General features: G+C 41.2%; 2 protein-coding genes across 5 annotated transcripts; both read right to left on the bottom strand.

Annotated features, from left to right (window-relative positions):
- Positions 1-21: 21 nt before the first annotated feature.
- Positions 22-4,852, bottom strand: lctlb (lactase-like b). Of its 4 annotated transcripts, XR_014874926.1 has the most exons (16): positions 4,633-4,852; positions 3,751-3,937; positions 3,473-3,633; positions 3,293-3,380; positions 3,092-3,201; positions 2,881-3,009; positions 2,684-2,779; positions 2,533-2,587; positions 2,262-2,423; positions 1,902-2,179; positions 1,688-1,814; positions 1,379-1,578; positions 1,189-1,252; positions 812-885; positions 321-365; positions 82-158 (listed from the first exon to the last, which is right to left on the bottom strand). XR_014874926.1 is itself a non-coding variant. In XM_085165348.1 (15 exons), the coding sequence occupies exons 2-14, from the start codon at positions 3,875-3,877 to the stop codon at positions 821-823; spliced, it is 1,662 nt and encodes a 553-aa protein (XP_085021474.1). In that variant the 5' UTR covers positions 3,878-3,937; positions 4,633-4,852; the 3' UTR covers positions 26-158; positions 812-820. The 4 variants fall into 4 exon arrangements, 3 of the variants coding, with proteins under 3 accessions (XP_085021473.1, XP_085021474.1, XP_085021472.1); XM_085165348.1 differs by lacking the exon at positions 321-365 and having other exon boundaries at positions 26-158; XM_085165346.1 differs by lacking the exon at positions 812-885 and having other exon boundaries at positions 28-158.
- Positions 4,853-4,980: 128 nt separating this feature from the next.
- On the bottom strand, positions 4,981-6,999 carry snapc5 (small nuclear RNA activating complex, polypeptide 5). Its single transcript, XM_085165355.1, has 4 exons — positions 6,837-6,999; positions 6,287-6,408; positions 6,120-6,200; positions 4,981-5,606 (listed from the first exon to the last, which is right to left on the bottom strand). Exons 2-4 carry the CDS (start codon positions 6,374-6,376, stop codon positions 5,418-5,420), a joined length of 360 nt encoding a protein of 119 aa, XP_085021481.1. The 5' UTR covers positions 6,377-6,408; positions 6,837-6,999; the 3' UTR covers positions 4,981-5,417.
- Between the last annotated feature and the right edge of the window lie 14,258 nt (positions 7,000-21,257).

The raw sequence follows: 21,257 nt of genomic DNA, 5'->3' as shown, positions 1-21,257 counted from the left end.
GTGTGTGTGTGCCGCTTGTGATGTATAAACACGAAAGCCTTCCTAGTTACGCCTCCGCAGCAGGAACATGAGGAAGATGGCACTGAGCAAAATGGAGAGTGTGCACACAGTGGGAACAACGATCTCGGTCACCATCTCCATGTGGCTGGTCAAAGGGTCTGCAAAGCACACACACACACTCATTAAAAACTTATGGGCATCGTTATATCGTCCAAACACTGCCAGTGAAGCGAAAGCTCAAGCACAGCACTCAAAGGGTTAATTCTTGTCCCGGAATCACAATTTTGGTCTAATTCATAGAGAGCATAGGGATTCCTTACCATGTATAAGTCTTAGAATATTGGCAGCAGTACTCCGCTGTTCCTCTAATAAAAGAAGAGAAAGTACTCAGAGTTGATTAATGGCACTTTAACCCTTTGAGAACTGCATGCAGCTACAAGGGAATATTTCAGAAAGCAGTGTTTTTACCAGATGATTATTAAAAGCAGTATTCTGAAAATGACTTAATATTACAAGCCATCAGCAAGCAGCTGAGGCTCAGATATATCACTGACTTTATTGGTGGTATTACATTACCCAGTTACATTTTTAATCTCTGCTTTGTGAAATACCCCGTGGGCAGAAGTGCACCGCTTTGCTTTATGCCTGTTTGCGAGTTTTTGTTAAAAAAGCTCTTTTAAAAGGAGCAAAAGCTTGTGTTTAATGGCAGGCGTTAAACGCAGGAGCTTGTTAGTCAGAATTGTAAACACACAATTGCAAAGCGACAAAAGAGAAAAAAGAAATCACATGGTTAGAAATAGGAAGCATGTACCCTCAAGTTCTAAACTTCATCATGCACTGGCCAAACCTTTGGCATTTCTGCATGTTCCTGGGATTTTCTTCTAGCTGGAGGGGCAAACAAAGAAGATATCTCAGATCGCCTGTCACAGATTCTACTAATCAATTTTTAAATTTCAACTATTCTTCTTAACACTATTTGTCCGTGCATGTTCTGAGATGGCTGAAGAAAAGAAACAGATTTATTATTTTCATTGTTGTTATAGTGTTCAAATTTTTAGGACATTTTCTTTGTTTGTTTGTTTGCTGTTTTTTCCATATTTTGGCAAGAATCTTTATTTGTTTACCCCTGCTAGTTGTTCGACCCTATATAGTGAGGAACATGGTCAATGATGTTACAGACGAACTGACCTGCAGCTAGAAGCTGATTGCTGGAAGAGCACGTCTCAACCGCCTTTCGCCTCCAGTTTTCAACCTGTGGAGGTTCACAAGACAGTCAAATATAATCAGAGACTTGTTGCATTTTGGGGCACAGTACAGAATAAACCATGTAATGAAAAACCCCTCAGACTGGCAGGGCTTTGTAGTCCTTTCTGCTAACCTCTCTTTGATTGGGAAATCCATTGGAGCTGATAATGCGTTTGTAAAACTGAACAGAAGCTTTGGGATAGCGAGGCTTGTTTTTGTTCCTGAAGTCCACATAGTACAAGCCAAATCTCTCAGAGAAACCTTCATCCCACTCAAATTTGTCCAGCAGCGACCATGCAGTGTAGCCCTTCACATTGACTCCGTCTTTGATAGCTGGGTGACAAAGAGATCAAAGAGCTTGATAACTACAAAAAAGTAATTTGAATTTAAGACAGTGGGCACATTTTTGCATTTTTTGTTCAATACATGTGAGCTCATTCACCTTTAAGCATCTCATTGATGTAGTCTTTATAGTACACTATCCTCCATTCATCACAAAGCTCTGTGCATAACATCTTCTCAGAGACTCCATTTGCAGTCACATAAATCATTGGGTTCCCATACTGAGTCTAGATGAGGATGAAATCAATATGAGTTTTTGTTGTTGTTGTTTTTTTTTAAATAAAGAGTATGTAGCACAAATATCAATGAGTAACCTTGACAAAATTGAGCAGACGTCTAAAACCCCAGGGCACGGCATAGAGCCACTCTGAACCAGGGTCAGGCCATCTTGGGTCAACCAGCTCAGCCAGGTCACGGTCACTAAAGTAGTTGCTGCTGCTACGACCTGATGGGTTGTTTTTTTGGGTGATGTAGCGGGTGGTGAAATGACCAATGCCAAGGAAGTCACAGGTCCCCTTTATGTAGCTCTTCTCTTGAGGGGAAAATGTGGGCAGTCGAGATGCCCCAAGGCCCTGCTGGACACTCTTTCTCCCTGCACATTGCCACAAATAGCAATTATTTAATTCCTGTTATATAAATAACACTAATTTAGGAGCATTTACAGTTCAACATACCTATGAAGTCTTTCATCACTTGAGGGTAGTCGCCATGAAAGATCGGTGTGGCAAACCATCCCAGGTGGAACTGGACATATCTCTCAGCTGCTTCAATGTCTTTCTGGTTGCTGATATCCACCGGTTCTCCCCATTCCCCCGACAGAGAGATGCCAACCAGACCTAGGGATTTAAACAGGAGCTCTCAGCACTTAGAAAATGTAATCTTTTTAGTGGTAAACGCTGAATGAAGTCACTGCACGCTCAATTTCCCAACTTTCATTTTCTTTACCTTTTTGCTTCCCCCTCCACTGTGTGTCATACGTGTGCCAAACTTTAGCATGTGCCTATGAAAAAAGTATTTTTTCACATTTCACTTTAAAGTCTTTATTAATTACTGTGTAGTTTTTATACTGTAATTGAATAAAAGCGACGTCTTATACCTTAATGATATGATGTGCAGCTCTGTATGCTCCCGTTCCCCTCAGCCTCAGTCCAGGAGCGTGTTCCCCCGTCTCATAACCTTCAACAGCTACAGACTGGTACAGGTGCATAAATGTGCATAAATACAATACTTTTAATGCTGACGTGAGTTAAACTTGTGCATGTATTTGTTGTATAATATTTCTTGTAAATGTACCCATGGATTGTTGAAAGTGATCCAGTACTTGACTCGGTCGCCAAATTTCTCAAAGCACAGGTTAGCAAATTCATTGAAATAATTGACCATGCTTATATTTTGCCATCCACCATATTTCTCTTGCAAGACCTATAAAAACAAAAAAAGGAACATATTGTTTAAAAAGTTATTAAGAACAAAGTTGAGGGTTCTCTGTATTTTGCTTACTAACCTGTGGAAGATCCCAGTGATACAAAGTAACAATCGGAGTGATTTTGTTCTCCAGTAGGTGGTTGATCAGGTGATCGTAGTACTGTATTCCCTTTTCATTTACATGGTCAGCTGGAAAGAGTGTTTTAAGCATGGATTACTTTTAAATAAAACAACATTCTGCCAGTTTATTTCATCAAAAGGCTTAACATCAGTTACCCACATTTTATGCCAGTGGGAAGCAGTCGAGGCCATGAGATGGAGAAACGATAGTGGTTAAGCCTCAGCTCCTTCATCAGAGAAATATCATCCTGCACAAAAGGCATACACTGGATTACTTGGTGTCCTAACTACAAACCCTCCTCTCCTTACACCTCAGACACACCACACCTGATCGCCCTACCTTGACTTTGTAGTAGCCCTCACAGGAGAAATCCCCAGTGTCATTTTGTTGGATCTTGCCTTTCTTATGACTGAACACGTCCCAGATGCTCAGTCCTTTTCCATCTTTGTCCCAGGCTCCTTCTGTTTGATAGGCTGAACCTCCGGCACCCCACGAAAATCCTGAAAAACAAAACGTTAGCAGATCTAGGTTATACGATCACAGTTTAGGAGGACTAATGGCACTAAATACAAAATGAATCAAATGTAACCCCACTGAACAAAACGAACTGTGTGTACCAGCTGGAAAAGTGCCATAATAGAAGGAGCCGTGGTGGTTCTTTGTCCAGTCGAAGTCCTCAGCCGCAGACACACACAGCACCAACATAAGCACATGGCACACACCGACTGCACAGCGGGGCAGCATGGTACTTTTGAGCCTGCAGCACAGTTCGTGTCTCACTCTGCTTCAGTCGCTCACTACCACCTAAATACAGATGAGAAGCATTCAGCACCCACGCTTAATGACAAAAAGAAGCGTGGTCTGGAGTAAACATGTCATATTCAAGCCAAAATTCACACATGCTTGCAAACCTTTCTAATAAAACCTGTTTAAAATTGGTATAATAACAATAAACTATCACCAAGTTGTCTGGAAGCATCCAATGTGCTGGACTGTGGGGGGTCCCACGTCCATAATGCAAAGCCAAATGGAGCTTTTCAGACTCAATGGTCTGTGAGCTCATCTTGCTGAGGCAGACAGATCCCATTCAAACTACGGTTTCACCTCTGTAAGCAAAGCTAATGTTGGAGAGGTTGATATATTTACAGTGCACAATCACACAACAATGGATGAACTTTTTCCTCACAAACAGGCAAATGTAAGAGGACCTTACAATTGCTGCTATTTCTTTTGTTTGCAAATTTAACTCAAAAGTAAACCCAGTTATCTTTGCAAATTATTTCCAGGTGTTAAAGAGCATCATAGCAAAACAGAAGATACTGCACTGTAAGCATGACAAATTTATAACAGAAATATGGCAAAGCATAAATACAGCCTAAAAATGTGTGCCTGCATACTAATTCTACACACTTCTGCCTATGTTCACATCTCTGCTGCCCCCACCCCACTTTTCTTTAAACAAAAATATTATCCTTGCACTATTTTTCCCCATTTGTTACCTGTTAACCTTACGAACAAGGCATTTGCAGCAGGTCTGCGCAGTGACTTTGGGGTGAATGGCAGCTCTCTCCTGGACTAGCAGACCCTGTAGACAGCTGTTATTTGTGCAATCTCTATTATATATTCCCTGTTGTAGCACCACCCTTCTCCAGAGCTGTCCCTGCTGTCAGGATGAAAGCTGGCCTTATTGTGAGGCTCGCTGTATTGTTTTAACTGTTTAGAAAATGCTGAATGGTTTTCTCGTGGAAAGTGTTTGCACTGCACTACCCATTTGCCCGGGTCAGGTTAGGACACGAAGTGAACACAGATATTATCTTGAAGTGTACACTGTAAAAAACAGGCTGGTGAAAATGTATGCAAAACATTTATTTTGTGCTTACATAATACAGACATACTATCTCCTTATATGGCCCAGCCATACATTTTCATCAACAGACACATCTCAACATCAGACCTTCTAATTCTCAAAGTGGGTTGATGCTTTCATTCTCCGAAAATACACAATATGTTTAGAAAGCCAAGTTTCTCATAACACTGCCTCAAAGCATTTCAGCAGCAGATTTCCCACAAAGTTTGACATATGACTAACATGGTGTGAAATCCTGGTGACGTGCCTTAAATCCAGCAAAGGAGGAGATATTGCTAGCACCGGACATTGTTACACTGCTACTTACTCCACCCAAATAAATAAAACGTCTTCAGTGATAATACAAAACAGGTGAACAAATAACAGGCATCTGTTCATGTTCTTCTTCAGTGGTGTAAATACTAACACTGATGGATCTCAGTAATCTTCTTCCTCCTCATCCTCCTCAGGCAAAAATCCGAGTTCGTTGTCATCCTCATCCCCCTCCTCATCTTCCTCCTCCTCCTCCTCCTCCTCTTCTTCTTCTTCCATATCATAATCTGCCGCAGCATTCAAGAGGAGTTTGGTTCGATTGATCTCACTTTCATCATCCAGATTAACCTCAACCTGAAACATTCAACAACAAAAAAGAAAAGAATTGATGTTGAAAGGTGAAAACTTTACAACTAGTTGTCATAACCAGACACAGACATCATACAACACTTTTGTGCAAAAGTCTGGGGGCGGGGGAAAAATAAGCAAAGAAGAGATTGGGTCAGTGTGAGTCTGTCTGGCTGATGGTGCAATCTCTTGAGACAATATCATCAATTGCTCACTTTAACCATGAAATCAATCATAATCACGTGCAGAAGCAACAAGTTTATGTTTCAGGGAATCCCACTCTGCAGCCTCTGATTTACTGAATTAAAACAAAAAGGACAAATATCCCAAGACACATATAGTACCTCTCTAAATATAAACTACTGATAAAAAAAGTTAGATGCACTCTGACTAAATGACTGTGCTCCCCTTAAGCAAATTACTGCTAGAGAAACACTGTTATTTGGTCTTGTATATGAATGCAAATGACCAATTGTAATAGTCTCCAGTGTTGTGTCCTTTCCTGGTGCAGAGATCTACCTCAGGTTCGGGCGATAAGCGTTGAGAGGTTCCTTCTTCTGTTTGAGCATTAATAATAGACTTCAGTGCCCCCTCTTCAAACTGAAATGCAGAAGAAGCACACAGGACATAAACTACAGGTATGTACACAAATTCCAGCATGCTTGTATTTTGCAGCCTGCACTGACCTTTAACCTGTTCAGTTGGTCCTGTAGCATGACTTTGATTTTGAGAAGAGTCTCCTCTTCCTTCTTTAACTCCTGCAGACGGCTAAGCATATTTGCTGCTGCAGTCAGACCATTCCTCAATACTGAGAGAGAAACCAGACAGCACAAGGACGCTTTACAAAGCTTTTTTTATTCGATTATTCACTCTCCGGTACCTTGAGTTTACTGTACTAATTCTATTGCGGATCTCCAACACGTTTAGCCTTTTCTGTCTCATCTTTTAACATTTAATACCACTATATTCAATATACTTAACAACTCAGCAGGTAGAATTAGCTGGTCAAAATATCAGTCTTATAGTAGACTACAACAATGCATTAATCGCAGCCAGTTATTAACAGATCGGTATTTAATGTCCGCAACAACACACTGTTTCTGGAAATTTTGTAACATGATTTTGTTATTCCTAGCTAGCCGCTACAAAGAGCACTTTGGAGGCAAAGCGTGTATCCCACATAATAAACAGTTTATGTCCCCAGGTGAGTAACAAAAACAATTTTAAGACAATTACCTCCGTTTATAAATTCAGCCTACAACTCCATACCAACGCCAAAATTATTGAAACACAGGATAAAGTGCTTCCTGAAGCTTCTTATTTAGGATAGGAACAGCAGCAGAGATGTTGTGCTACAGCTACGGCTACCGCTACTAGCCAAACTTTGGTTCCTGTGCTGTCATGTCCGGGTTTAATGTGCCTTCACGTCCTGTCGGACAATACAGTTGTCGAATAAGACTGTCACGGCTTTACTAGATGCAGCATTACCCATCTGTAATTTCACGCTTTTCTTGTTTTTGCTAATTAACTAGATTCAGTTTGATGTTGTTATTTTTGATACTCTATTTGTATTTCTTCCCCTTAAAAGCCAGTAATACAATTTCACATAGGCATTAAAAGGCATTAAAAGGCAGCATTATCGAAGAGTTGCACATGGTGACATCTTGCGGTAAAGTGGCAGCAACTGCAGCCTTGTCCTTTTTGCTTCCGGAAACCCCAGTGACCAATCTGCTTAGAAGCAAATGAAGGTTTAAGACGGTAAGAAAACCTAGCTGTTTTTGTAACAGCGACTGTATAAACTCCTGTTAACAAACCGCAGCAGTGGTTACAGCACCTGGTTATCAGCTGACTTCGTTAATTAAACAGTATCAATGAAATTCTTTGGTACACCAGTTGAAGTGGTCGGTGTCAACTTTACAGCGCCAGGAAGCCTAATATGTAACAAATGTAGCCCACGGTGTTAGTTTCCCTTATAAAACACAAAGGTCATGCTAGTGGGAGACAAACAAACCTTTAAGGGGAAGAAGTGAGGCCTATTGCTGCTGGCTGTAAATTTGTCTGTAATGTCACCTTAAGTAAGGTGAGTGACGTTTTAATAACAAAGAGTTTGCTAACATGCTGTAAGAAATTTTGCATGAAGCCAGAAGCTGGGCACTTAAAATCCCTGCTATGCCACAGAGTACATAGGATCACCATGTATGCTGAGGTTGACAGAGACGGAGCACTCCTGTATGTTTATCTAAAACTGCCATATAAGTCAATATTCAGCGATGCAGCACATTATCTGCAAACAGACAAACAAAACAAACTCCAGTACACTGAAAGGGAGCAAGAAAAGTAGATGACGAATTCAGTGAAAACACAACAAATTGCAGATGGAGCTCACTGATGTGAACAAGATCTGAAACGGCTCTTAATCACTCTTCAGAAATATTTGAAGAGCCCATTAGGGTCTTTATAGGATTTCTTTCTAAGTCCATCCAGATGTGTGTGTTGATAATCACAGCACAGGCACCAATATGGAGCTCAGCCAAAAGCAGAAGACATACGGTACCTCTCTGTTCACACACGTGAAAACAGGAACATTAAGAATTTCCTAATTATCCTTCATATATTAAAACTTTGCTAGTTTTTGCCATTAGTTCAACCGTTTTTTCTTCTTAGCAACATAGAGATCAGGAATCAGGGTTGTAGCTGGATAACATCACCATGGTAAGAAAGGATGGGTGAACTCACTGTGTAGTCACACACAATATATATAATATACACAGAGTGACACATTAAAGGAAAAACCTGAACTGTCGACTCCTACGGTGAGAGGGTCATTTGGCTCTGGGAGCTTCTCTCTAGCAATATATACCCAATTGCCACTTTATTAGGTACACCTTGCAAGTACCGGAATTGACTTCCTTTTGCCTGAAGAACCAGCTTAAACCTTTGTGGCTTGGATATAACAAGGTGCTGGAAAGATTTTAGTACATTGTTACACCTTGTTGTTTTCATGTTAATATGCACCAAAATGCTGCAGCGTTATCGTATGCACATCCATGATGTGCTCTATTGGACTGAGATAGTGAGTTTGGAGATTTGAATACAGTGAACTTCCTGTGATGTTGGTCATAAAGCGATAGATGTGGTCAGCAACAACAAATAATCCCCACACTTGCTTGCCACACGTGCTTTTATGTTCTTTGCGTCAAATTCTGATTATGGTTCAACATGTTGTTCATATGGAGATGCTCTTTTCCATAACTTAGATGAGTTAGTCTTGCCTTCCTATTAGCTACAAGCAGTCTTCCCCATTCTGATATTTGATTTGTAGTTAAGCAGGTTGTTTTGACCATGTCTACAAGCCTAAAGTTGCAGCCATTGGCTGAATCGATATTTATATTAACAAGCAGTTGAACAGGCGTGTCTGACAAAGTGACTGACGAGTACAGATCTGTACTGTGCTTTTCTAAAAACATAAACAAGGTCTGTGGAATTATTTTACCATTGCAACTAAAATGCAATGATGGCATCCTGCAGCTTCATTGCATTCAAAATTTCCAAAAGTAAAATAAAACACACTAATATCTCATCTCTTTTTCTTTTTTTTTTAAAGAAATGGATTAAAAACAATATATAACCAGAATCTTCAAAGACATGAAAGCTCTCGGGTCTTTGCACTGAAATAAGTTAAAAGGTTCTGTTTCATTAATCTTGTGTTGGCCAGCTAACGGACTAATTGACAGTACTGTACACGTGCTGTGTTTGTATGAGGCCATGTACAAGAACATTATTGTTTTATGACCCAAGCACATGGGAAGCTTTGGGAGGCAGAAATTGGAGCTCCATGTCAGCGCAGTTGTGACCTCGGGGATTTGGGGGTCATATGAATAGGTGCTCTGAGGTGTGTGCCCCAATATTGCAGCTGCCAGCCTCCCAGCACACGCACAAGACGCCTGCTATGGCATGAGAATTTTTACTTGGAGCAGGTTTCATCAACTCTGAGGTGGCTAATGCTGGACAGTTATCACTCTGCTCCTTGAGAGAGACAGTTGTTTTCTCCTTGTCATCACACAGACTGTATTGCAGCTACATTGCAATTTCTCCCCAGTCAAAGCGCTTCTTGGCAGGGCTTGGGTCCTAGTGCTGAGGCGTTGGTGGCAGCTGAGGCTGGGGCTCAGACTCCATGCATGCCGCTGCCAGTGGTGGTCTGCTATGCCTATGCAGCGTTTGAAGGTGCTCCCACTGTTTGTGGAATGCAGCGCTGGGCATTTTGGAAGAGGGGCCCTCGAAAAGGGAGAGGAGGAAAAGGGGCGGGAAACTTAGAAAGAAAGACGAGGGGAGGTGACCTTTGAACAGTGCCACCAGGAAATTATGACTCAATTTTCAACTGGGGGAGTGAAATAGAGAAGGTATATGCCAGTTCCCTGAAATGAGCACTCCTTACTGGTCCTCTATCATGTGGGCCATTTCAGGGTTTTGTTTTTTGCAATCAGGAGTGAAGATCAAGAAATGTTGAGCTGGGAGATCAAGGTTTATAAGGCTTTTAGCTTTTAGCAAGCAGGAACACTCCATTATTTGAAATCTGTTGGTGTTTTTTTTCGTCTTTTATTGTCAGATTCAAGGCCTTATTAATAGTCTGGGAAACACAGTGCGGATTGATTAATCTGGGCTGGGAATGAATAGAACTTGATGTAGTTAGTTCAAAAAACACCACCCTTTTCTCAGGTTTTTAATGGCAGAAGCTAACATGCAATGCAGGAACAGAACTGGTGGTGGTGGTGTGTGTGTGTGTGTGTGTGTGGGGGGGGGGGGGGTCTTATTTACTTATTTACTGATTGTAAGAGAGCAGTGAAAGGTATGGGAAGCTGATGGGGTTGGTGAGTCACTGTAGAATCACAGCTAAGCAGCAAGCACCAGCCCCACGCTCCAAATCACAAAATTTTATTTTTTACTTTTTATCTGCACCTCCTCTCACATTATATGCACTGCTGTGCTACTTTGTCTAAACATTGTGCCACGACATGGCTAAAAAGATGTACGTATGGCATTGTGGTGTTTTTGACCTAATATGTATTGGGAGTGTGAATATTGGATTGCAGTGGATTGCATTGTCTGTCATTTGGTACTGGTCCAGGAACAAGTCTACCAAAGCTTTACTCGTAATTGCTTTTATGTAATAAAGTTGCTTGACTGTAATGTATTGCAGGTCGGGCCATCTATAGAAGATGGAGGGAAAGGTGGGGGTTGTAGCTCTGAGACGTTTCCTCTTCAGCCCAACGGCGACGCAGACATGAGCCCAGCGTGCCTATAAAAAGAAAGGGCTTGCGTATCTGCTGGAGCCTTTGTTTCCAAGGAGCTAGCTAAACCTTAACATTTCCTGTTCTCAACTCCCACACACATATTCATGCAAAGTGGCATGCACAAACAGTGGGACAAATCTATTAAAGTGCTTTCGCTGTAATCTGCACAATCTTGTGCACATAAGCAGAGTCTGAAAGACATGGATGGATACTTTGATGGTGAATAAGTGTACTGATAGAGATCCATGTTTCACAAATACACATTACTAAGCTTAAAAAAACAAAACAAAATGCCTACAGAGGTGTAGTCTGCGCATTCAGAAGAAAAATATTTCTTCATATTTTATGTAATATCATCACTGTAATAAACAGCAGCATGTTAGTGAGCGTGGTGAATAAAATGGAGATTTGCCTAAGTTCTTTATGAAACCTTTCAGACTGTGTCAACTACCTCCCAGTGGGCATGCTTGTCACTGAATCAGAGAGAATGATTGATAATACTGTTAATCTCTAGATTAACCGCAACAGTGCGGTATGAGCCACTGTGTGTTTTTTGTCTATCAACACTCGCATGTGTACGTGTGTAAGTGTATATTTGGGTGCCCTCTGCAGCTATAATGCTGTCTTCATTTGTCATGCAAGTGTAGTAAAGGCCAAGCTCTATTCCCTTGTCCTGCTGGGAAACTTGATCGTTGTTGCAGTCAGCGTTTTATTATCCGAAGCACTGAAGTTCCAGGAGATAGCCAGTCCTCTATTCTCGACAATCTCTGGAAAGCATATTTGCTCCATAATCAGGATTGATGTCAGCCCGATTGTGAGGTGTTTGTTGTGCTTTTATGGTTAATCTCATCTTTCCAGAAAAGTGGAACGGCAGCCAATCAAATTGGAAAAGATGTGCAACACACTGTGACACCAGGGAAGTGAAAAAGCAGCTCTGGAGGTCTGGTTCTCAGAGTTTTGCTGGACGTGTGGAACTGAAAAGAGGTTGAAAGTGCTGCCAGATCCTGGACATAAGGCAGTCCAAAATAACCACAGTAAAAGGCTGTTGATTTAGGTTGGGACTAAATGGATTGCGCCTCTTTATGCTGCAGCCCAGGGAATTCCTCAGATCAGGACATGAGGTTTAGGCCCTGATGATGTGGTTTTGTTCGGGGATGGTGGGAGGGAGCTTGGGACCAGGGCTTAGGAGAATGCTTCTGTCACAGCTGAAAATTTTAAACTAATTGACCACCCGTACACAGCATTCCTGTTCCACTAGCCTTTCTCTTGAGACCGACAAAAAACCCCAGAACTCAAGAACACCTCCACCAGACCCACAGACTGTAGTATGATTAATTACATTTTCCCTTCCCAGCCCACCCCTTTCTTTCTTGCTCACTCTCTTGTCTCCTGAGCTTTGTGTATTGGTCTGAGTAGTTAACCTCCCTTGATACTTTAAGTTAAACATCCTTGTAATGTCAGACCAGCCAGAAGGAAATCCATTGTGTTTCTTTTTTTCTTTTCTGCTGTCGCTTTTTCTTTTCGTAGTGATTCATTATTTGTAAGTCTAAAGGCTTATTTTTCTCTTTTTGGTGAGCCTTTTCTAAAATATCCCATTGCCTGGCTACAGATGTGGTGAACGATGTTTTGGAGTAGGGCAAAAATAAACAAATCCTTTTGACCTCACTTGCCACAAACCTGGAGAGAAAAATGACAAGCTTATAAAATAAGACTTACTACTGCACTGGGCAATGGGATGGCTGACACGCTGACGCCAAGGACAAAGGTCAAATGACAACACAAGTTTAGATTACTGCCCTAAGACTGACTGTGCAATCATTACATAGCACCCGCTAGGTAACAGTTTAATAATATTTGCCTGTGTTGGGCTTTTGTCATATTCAAGTTAAATGTTTGGCTGGTTTCTTTTGGGGTCAGAGTGTGTTCCCCAGGGTTCATTATTATTGTACTAATGAAAAACCAAGCTGTTTTTATCATTACATATAAAGCAAATATTAACTAGATGTTTAGCCATTCTTCACATTCTTCATGGAAATATCATGTGACAGGTAAAAGACTTCTGATTTCTGGAATCCTGATTTCCTCCTCACGCTCTCCACTTTAGTCTTGTTTTACTAGATTTTTTAGGCATCACCCTGGGTCTACACACCTGAATCAAATGATTAGTTCATTACCAGGCCTCTGGAGAACTTCAAGACACATTGAAGAGGTAATTTAGCCATTTAAATCAACTGGGTGGGTGATGTCATTATAGCTATGTCCATCTTTTATACCATCTATTTTTAAAATGCCTAACTTTATAACCTGGTTAAAAAGAATTGGATAATTTCCTCGTTCATAACACCTGTACAGGCATAAAATTGTTTATTCCCTTGTAACTTTTGTATAACTTTTCTATATTTTTATATTCTAAATACTGCAATTAGGAGCATGGCTACATTAGATTGACAGTTGTCTAAAAACAGGCAGCTGTAGCCGATCAGTCTTCCAGGCCTAACCTTTTCTAGTTGGAGTCACTGGACTGGAGCTCTCAATGTGTTTGTACAGTTGGTGCCTTTTGGAGCTTTTTAATAAACCAAAAAGGCACTGAGTGGGTGAAACTGGTGAGTGAAATTGCTACACCACTTATCAGGTGTCAGTGAGTAACCCATACAGTTCAATGCATTTTACTAACCAAGATTTCAAGTGCTCACTAATTACTTAGCGCCGCGATGTCTCATCTGCATATGGTCACATCTGGCTTGCAAAAACTAAAATGGGGCGGCAGCCAAAATGCTAATGTTGAGGCCTCAAAATAGGTGACCTCATGGTGGCTGTCTTTTACTAAGTATATGGTAAATCCCCATACACTTCCATGTTAAAATGATGAACGTTTCTACAGAAATATACTGAAAAAAACCCTGATTTAGTCATGATAATTTTTCATTTTGTGTGCCAAGTCCAAAAAAGGCAATAATGAAAAGCTGCCTGTAACCCAACACCCAAAACAAACTCAGATCCAATCACTGGGAGTAATTACTCTGGGAGAGAGGAGAGGGGTGTAAGTCCAGGTAAGTCCTTTAACAAAGATTCCTAAAAGACGCTCCGAAGTTTTCTTGATAATGCAGATGAGATTGCTTACTTGTTGACACCGCAGTGAATACCCTGAAAACAACTGGTTTGTTCTGAAGAAGAAGCTGAGATCATAGGCAGGTGGGCAGGCAGGTGAGGCGAGTATTCTGAAGGAGAATTCAAGAAGGAACGGGCCGGCTTAACGGAAGCAGGTAAGTGACTCTGGTAAGTGAATTGCTTGTCAACCAAACAGGAGACACTGGAGAATTGGGAAACAAGAAAACAGGAGAGCCATGAAGGAGCATGATTACAACAGACAATCTGGCAAAGACTGGGTGCTGGAGCTTAAATACCGACTTTTGATGAGACTGATAACAAACACAGGTGAGTTGGACAAAGAGCGGGAGCCCAAGACTCCATCCTGATCAACCCAATCTAGACCCAGACACGTTAAAGGACTAAAACAAACCAGTGCATTGTGACACTGTGCCATGTGCACTTTTATTTGTAATTCACCTTTTTAAACTTTACCAACACTTAAAGTTAGGGGTGTGACTGCTTTGAGTGACAGGTATCAATCAATACAGGCATCTGTAGTTTGCAGATTCTCCACTTTTTCAGGTCTAAGAAATATTTCCTTTGTTTGTAGTTTTGGTGCCCTTTGAAGCATTATTATTATTAATTGATTTACCTGACAAATCATATGGTTTGTGGTGCGGTCCATTGGTCCAACAATAAATTTAAGAAGCCTCTGTTCTCTGCTAATCTGGCATGTGACTATATCCCTCTTTTATATACAGTCTATGACCTGGTATGAAGAACAGGGGCATGGCTAGTGCACCACCTGTACAAAAGCTGAATGATAATGATCTTCATCTTGACCTATATCTTGTCTAATATATGCTTATAGATAAGCAAATATCTATAAGTGTCTGTGAATGTCAACCAATAATAAATAACAAGAAATGTAAGTACAAAAGTTTAAAAGATAGAACTTGAGTCCTTTCCATAACACCTAAATGATGGTGTTAGCGAGTATGCTTTAATTTCCTTCTGTGAAGTCTCAGTGCTTCTAATGAGCAGACAAGCCAAAGGCAAGCAACCCATACAAATGGAGGTATAAGGCTGAGCAGGCCCAACACTTACAGGAATGTGTGAACAGTGACAAAACCATGTATTTTCAGGTACTTCCGCAAAGAGGTCTAGCACCCTCAGCCCAAGAGCAACCCCAAGAAGGCCACAGCTGTGTGTGAACGTTGTGGGGACAGCTCCGTTCACTTTGATCGTTTGACATTTGAGCGTCCCTGATCTCCACAAGCACTGCACGTGTTGTTTGATATTTTGAGTGCACAAACTGAGACATTCCAGACATGTGAACTGCCCATGACAAATGATCACCCTTTGGGTTTTTCAGTTTTCGCATGCTGCAGGTTTTTTGGTATGGTAAAGTTCACCTTGGCCTGAGAGTTTTCCCTTTTCTCCGGCTTCAATGACTGGAGCAGCACCCCATAATGTGGATATGTATTGGTGTGGATTGTTATTTTAGAGAAGATATAATTTTATATTAACTTTTTTTTTTTACACCAGACAGCCTGCATTTAGAACATTGACAGGTCTGTGTGTCATTTAGTGGGCTGTTGACTGGATTAAATCAGCTTCAATAACACAGATCCTATGCACAGCACAAAAAACCTTGGAAGTTGGTTTCATTTTAGTTTGAAGCCATAACCCTCTGAGAAGCGAGAAGTGAAAATAACATTTATTACTGCCAGATTAGTCACTGCATATTAGGGGGTGATGTTAGTTTTGATTGGCTTCCAACTCTGCTCCAGTTTCTTCGGTGGTTGCATGAAATATGTCCCGTTTTTCAGTTCACAACTGGAGCCTCGAGGTGTGCTACATCTTTTAAAAGGCGTTATAGAAGCCCATTGATTTCTCTATTTCATTAAACAGGCCTTGCACTGTGCCACAGCTGATGTCATTCTAGTGTTTCCTGTCATTTTCCAAGCAGGCGGTGTTTCACATGCACTTCTCCAAAGTCTGTCCAGTCAAATCCTCACATGATTGATTCTTATACGCTTCATTTATAGCATTCATCAAATTTCCATTGAATCATGAAACTTTGCCTGACTACTGTCCAAAGTATTCTAGCCGCAGAGAGAGACATGTTAGGTTCTCTTGGGGCATATTGTAGGTCCCCCATAAACTGGTGGCATTTTGCAAAAGAAAGTGAACAAAAATGTTGGACTAAAGAACGTTTTCCCCCACCAAATGAAAAATTTGTAAATCTTTACATACTAACGACTTTAACATTCAAATGACTCTTTGGGTGAAGATTGTCTGTTTGCAGAGGGTGGATTTTTGTTATTGCTGCATTTGTCTCTCCAGACTTGGGTAAGGCTGTTGGATTGTAATGTTTTGCATAAAGTTTACCCCCCCCCCCCCCCCCCCCCCACGCCTACTTTGGCTACGCTCTTTTGCAAATGAAGATTACTGACAGAAAACATGGCAGCAGCAGTGCAAGAATGCTTCCCAGATCTGTGTGGAGGTTTGCATATGTTAATGGCTACATTTGTAGCCACTACAGAACTGCTGTGAGTCAAGTATTGTTAGGACAAAGATTGGAATTGCAAATATCCTGTATAACCACGTCTGACTGAAACTCAGAAACATACAGTACTATGGAAAAGTCTTGAGCTACCCCTCATTTCTTTATACTTTGCTTCCAAGGAGTCAAACTTTCTTGCAGTGTTTTAAAGTGGTCTTGAGCAATAGTTCTCTAATCTTTATGAAGATCTTTCAGTTTTTTTCCTTTATTGGCTGCTTTTTCACTTCTAATACTTTTTCACTTCTAAGAGCTTAACTCAAAAAAATTAACCACTGTTATGCCTAGAAACAGGCAAATTAGCAAAAAGAACCAGTGCCAATTTGTGTTCTTAGTTACTTTGTTACTCGTAGTCTTTTGCAAAAACATTTGTTGCCATTTCTTTACCCGAATCTATGAAAGATTCTAAGGATAACACAGTTTTACAGACAGAAACACTATTTTGTAAACCAAAAAATTAATTCCCAAAGAAATATCTTCCCAAAACTTGGTATATCTCAGCAGGGTGTGCAGTGCATCCTCTAAGAAAATTGAGGAAACTAGGACAGGTGCAGGACAGAAGAAGAAGTGGCAGGCCTAAAAAAATATATCTACAGCAGATGAACAGTATCTGAAAGTTTTGTTTTTATGAAACAGGAAAAAAATCCAGAAAAGACCTGACAAAGTACCTGAAAGAGCCATCCTGCCCTTCAGCTGATCCCTCTACTGTCCACTTCAGAATTGCTCTCAGCTGAAGGGTGGCTGTCACTGAGCCATTCTTCAGGAAGGAAACAGGGAGAAAAGGCTGAGGTATGCCAAATTACATAAGAGCTGGACTGAAAATCAGTGGCCATGGGTCTTATCCAAATCCAAATCATATTTTATTTTTTTGTCCAATCATCATCTATCACCATTTGTAAAACACCGTGGAGGGGCCAGTGGTGTTGGGGATCTTATCTAAATTAGTGGAATTATAAACTCAGAAAAGTACCATCACAATTTGATCCAAAATGCCCTGGAAAAGTGTTAGACTGGCAATGGCTTTATTTTGACAATGACAACCTAACACACTGCCAATGCCGTAAAAGTATACCTGGATTGAAAAACACACAATGGAATACTGTTTGTCATCAACTGGGCTCCTCAGATCCCAGACAGACAGATCATGTTGACAGACAGAGCTTTGAATGTCCTTCAAGAAGCCTCGAGAACTATTCCTGAAGGCTAAAAGAAATGACGAGAAAGCTGCCTAAGAGAGTTCAGACTGTGTTGAAAAATAAAGCTGGTCATACGTAATGACTTTCGAGCGCTTTAGAATTGTACAAACTCCAATTTTTGCCATCTATACTATATTTCCATGTATGTGTGTAAGTGCAGTACCTTTGTGTGAAAGACACTCTAAATTTGTTATTACAAAATCAAAGTTTTTTGCACTGCATCAACTATTGTAATAAGAGCAATAATAGTTCAAAATACATACAATGTGATAAACAGTACAGTTTTTGTGAGAGACCAGAATTCTTTCACAGCTTATATAGTCTAGCGCTGACACAGTACCATTGGACATTGTTGCAGCAGGAAAAGACAATTTACTGGTTTGAAGCACTGCATCCTGTTTGAAATAGGACTCGGAGAAGTAATGGCGAATTCATCTTTTCTATAGCTGGACAGTGAGGAAGTAGTTCTCCGCCACTGCGGGTTACACTGTGGGGCCAGGGAGGTGTTGTGGAGGGGCTGTGACGGTGTTGCTAAGCAACGAGCAGGGCAACTTGGCGTAATGAGCGTGGGGCTCAGGAGCTGTCTGCTCAGTGTTCCAGGTCCTGACAAGAACAGACAGGCTGGCCTGGGACGGCCTGCATGGAGCTGCCACCATGGCCACCTGCTCACAGCAATCATCACCAGCGATCCAGCCAGCCACCGATACAGCATACAGACCCAATTAAGAGCTCTGCATGTCCCCCTCCAGCCAGCCATCACTAACACTCCTGCAAGTCTGACAAGGCTGCCTTTTTTCCCCTTAGCAAATCTCTAATTAACAACATTGGCAGTGTTGAGGCCGGGCACTACAGAACTGCTGAAAGGGGCTGGGACTCTGCTCGGGTAATCAGCTTAAATACAGGTTTATTTCCTGCCCCCTGTGCCTTGCTACGTCCAGCAGAGATTGCATTCTTTTATCTGTTTATCTCCAATTTCCTCTGACTTGTAACGTGTCTCTCAGACACACTGTCACCTCCACTTAAGGCCAGACTTGGTGCTCCTGCAATCAGATGGTTTCAAAGCTGTGATCAGAGTTAGTTTTGGCAGGGCATAGTTCTTCAAAAAATCTCTGTCTGTTAGATTGCTTACCACCTCCTTTCTTAGCACTCCCATTTCAAGAGTAGTGAACAAGGATCAAAGAGTCCTAACTAAAAAAAAAACCAACCCAAAACAACCTCTTTCTTCAATCAGTCAAACATAACAATTTACCTCATTCTTTTGTAAAGACAGATAGAGATCAATATTTTTTGTTATTCCTGTAGCAAAGCAATGCCAAATTTTAAAGTGGAAAATGAAGAGATAATATTGTGAAATGACCTCATTATCAAAGTGGGATTAAGAGAGCTGTGTGTTCAGCCGAGAACAGAGGAGGCAGAGGAATTTCCTTTCAGTGTGGACATGTTATTGTTTGTGGCCTGTGCACAGCAGATAGATGAAATATCCTCCACTGTTTAAAGTTAACTCTTAATATAGGACGGTCGCTTTTGAGCTCAGGCAATCATTTGTCTTTTGCAAAGTGATACAGATACATTTATATGTGTAGCATAGCGTAGAGATCGTCTGTTCTTTCACTGAATTTACTTGCCATTGAAGATTATTTTTCTACTGCGAGGAGACAAAAAAGAGGCTGTCATAAAGCTCTCCAGTTGTTAGTTTTCCACTCTCTCTTTGGCTGGACTTGGACGCCGATCATTAATGAGAAATGAAACAGTATGGCTTGTTGGGTGCTTTAATAGGCTTTTTGATCCTTAAAGAAACAGGCTGACTGTATTCTCCGGATATTGTGTTGTTGACGTTTCTGTTCTGTTCCCAGAATTGTGATTATTTTGTACATATTTACTATTTTTGACAAACCCTCACAGTGTTTTGGGTATGAGATTTAAAGCCTTGATGTTCATTAGATTAGGATTATAGTTAATGTTTTCAAAAAAATCTGTTAATAATTGAAGAAATGCATTTCCATACTGCTGTGCATTGACCTACACTAAGGCATTTTTTTGTGTATACATGTAAATGGGTAGTTTGCTTACTATCTGTGTGTTTTGGCATAGTGAAAAACTGGATTGTTTGTTGTTTAGAGTTCTCACCCAATGCATTATGGGACACACTTCTCAGCCTCCTTGATCTTGAACAGACGCAGCTTTTATAGGAAGAAATTCAGGGATAATTCAGAAGCTAAGCAGCAGAGGACACTGTTTATCAGACAGGGTGAAGTCTTAATATGGCAGTCGAAATAGATAGCATGTGGCAGTGTTTTGATGATCAGCTATTTTTTTCTCTGTCATTTGTAGCAATCATATCTGGTTTGTTGGATAAAAATGTGCTGCTGTGTGGTATTTTACAACTGCCACAGCCTGAATTTCTTTAACAGTGCTGCCTTTCACTGTGAATGCAATTTTTAAAAAAGAAAGAAAGAAAAAAAAAAGAAAAGAAAAATCAAGGGACATCGTCAAGCTAGTGTGCCTAACATTCGCTGTGGTTTATTTGAACTGGAAAAAGGTCACAACAGTTTAGGTGCTGGCGGAAAGACTTTAGTGGGCTAATCGGAGGAAACCACTTGAGCAACACCTAGGAACACCTCTGTGATGAGACATCATGCAGGCTTATGATTTCCTGTGCTTCTGAGACACAGGCAGACTTGTGCGTCCCCTAGAATATAGCTCTCTGTCATGTAATTTCAATTATCATTTGTTGATTTATGAAAAACCCAGCGATGTTTTGTATCCGCTGAGTTATGTAACCTAGTGTTGTGCTGACGCTTCTGTCCTCAGTAATAGATGTGGAAAAGGTTAAAGGCTTATAGAGCTCTCCTTTGACTGTCTACCATATGTGGAAACTTGTGGGCCGTCCAGTTCTTGTACAGGCAGTGGTTTCAGTGCAGGAGGTTACACAAATACCCAAATGGCGAGATTTGAGAGTGGGGCTCAAAAGAGGGGGGGGCAGTCTAGTACCAAGCCTCACTCTTTACCTGCATTAGGTCATAGGCTGAAAAAGGGGAGGGCATCAGCCACCATTTACAATCCTCTGGGTTCTCGTGCCCCTCCATGACCGATCATTTTGAGTATGCAGTTTTGTTTTGTTTTTTCTTTTGTGAACTGTGAATTTTTAGTATGCAGCTTCCTGGCCCTGACTGTAAAGAGAGGAGGGAGAGAGAGGGGAATGATGAAAGGGGGCTGTCATTTCTCCCGCTGCCCCTGGACTGGCAGGGTCTACTCCAGTGAGCCTGGTCTCCAGGGCCCACGTCTCACTTAGCCCTCAATATCCCTCTTTCTCTCTGTGGGGCCAGGTCTGCTCTGGATGAAATTTCAGCAGGGGTATGAGGGAACGGTTCATGGAGTTTAGCACCTTCTTCAACATAGGCAAAATAAATGACTTCTCCTAATGCTCTAATTGGTGGCAGTTTGATGATCAAGTATCACTGGCCTTTGGGGCTGAAACGCCTCCTTGTTATGCTACAGCTCAGTGAAAGAGCTG

This window comes from Neolamprologus multifasciatus, chromosome 7 (assembly GCF_963576455.1).
Source record: "Neolamprologus multifasciatus chromosome 7, fNeoMul1.2, whole genome shotgun sequence".
Classification (NCBI taxonomy): Eukaryota; Metazoa; Chordata; class Actinopteri; order Cichliformes; family Cichlidae; genus Neolamprologus; species Neolamprologus multifasciatus.
The sequence above is the reverse complement of the archived record's forward strand: the minus strand, read 5'-3'. Positions and strand labels throughout refer to the sequence as shown.

Bases quoted from the DNA above. Each gene is read 5' to 3' on its own strand.
- lctlb (XM_085165346.1), bottom strand. From the start codon at position 3,877: ATGCTGCCCCGCTGTGCAGTCGGTGTGTGCCATGTGCTTATGTTGGTG. The intron at 3,381-3,472 runs GTAGGGCGATCA...CCTTTTGTGCAG, and splicing joins AGGGCTACTACAAAGTCAAG to GATGATATTTCTCTGATGAA. The intron at 366-1,188 runs GTCAGTTCGTCT...TTCTTTTATTAG, and splicing joins CAATCAGCTTCTAGCTGCAG to AGGAACAGCGGAGTACTGCT.
- snapc5 (XM_085165355.1), bottom strand. From the start codon at position 6,376: ATGCTTAGCCGTCTGCAGGAGTTAAAGAAGGAAGAGGAGACTCTTCTC. The intron at 6,201-6,286 runs GTCAGTGCAGGC...TCTGCATTTCAG, and splicing joins ACCAACTGAACAGGTTAAAG to TTTGAAGAGGGGGCACTGAA. The intron at 5,607-6,119 runs GTAGATCTCTGC...TGAATGTTTCAG, and splicing joins GCTTATCGCCCGAACCTGAG to GTTGAGGTTAATCTGGATGA.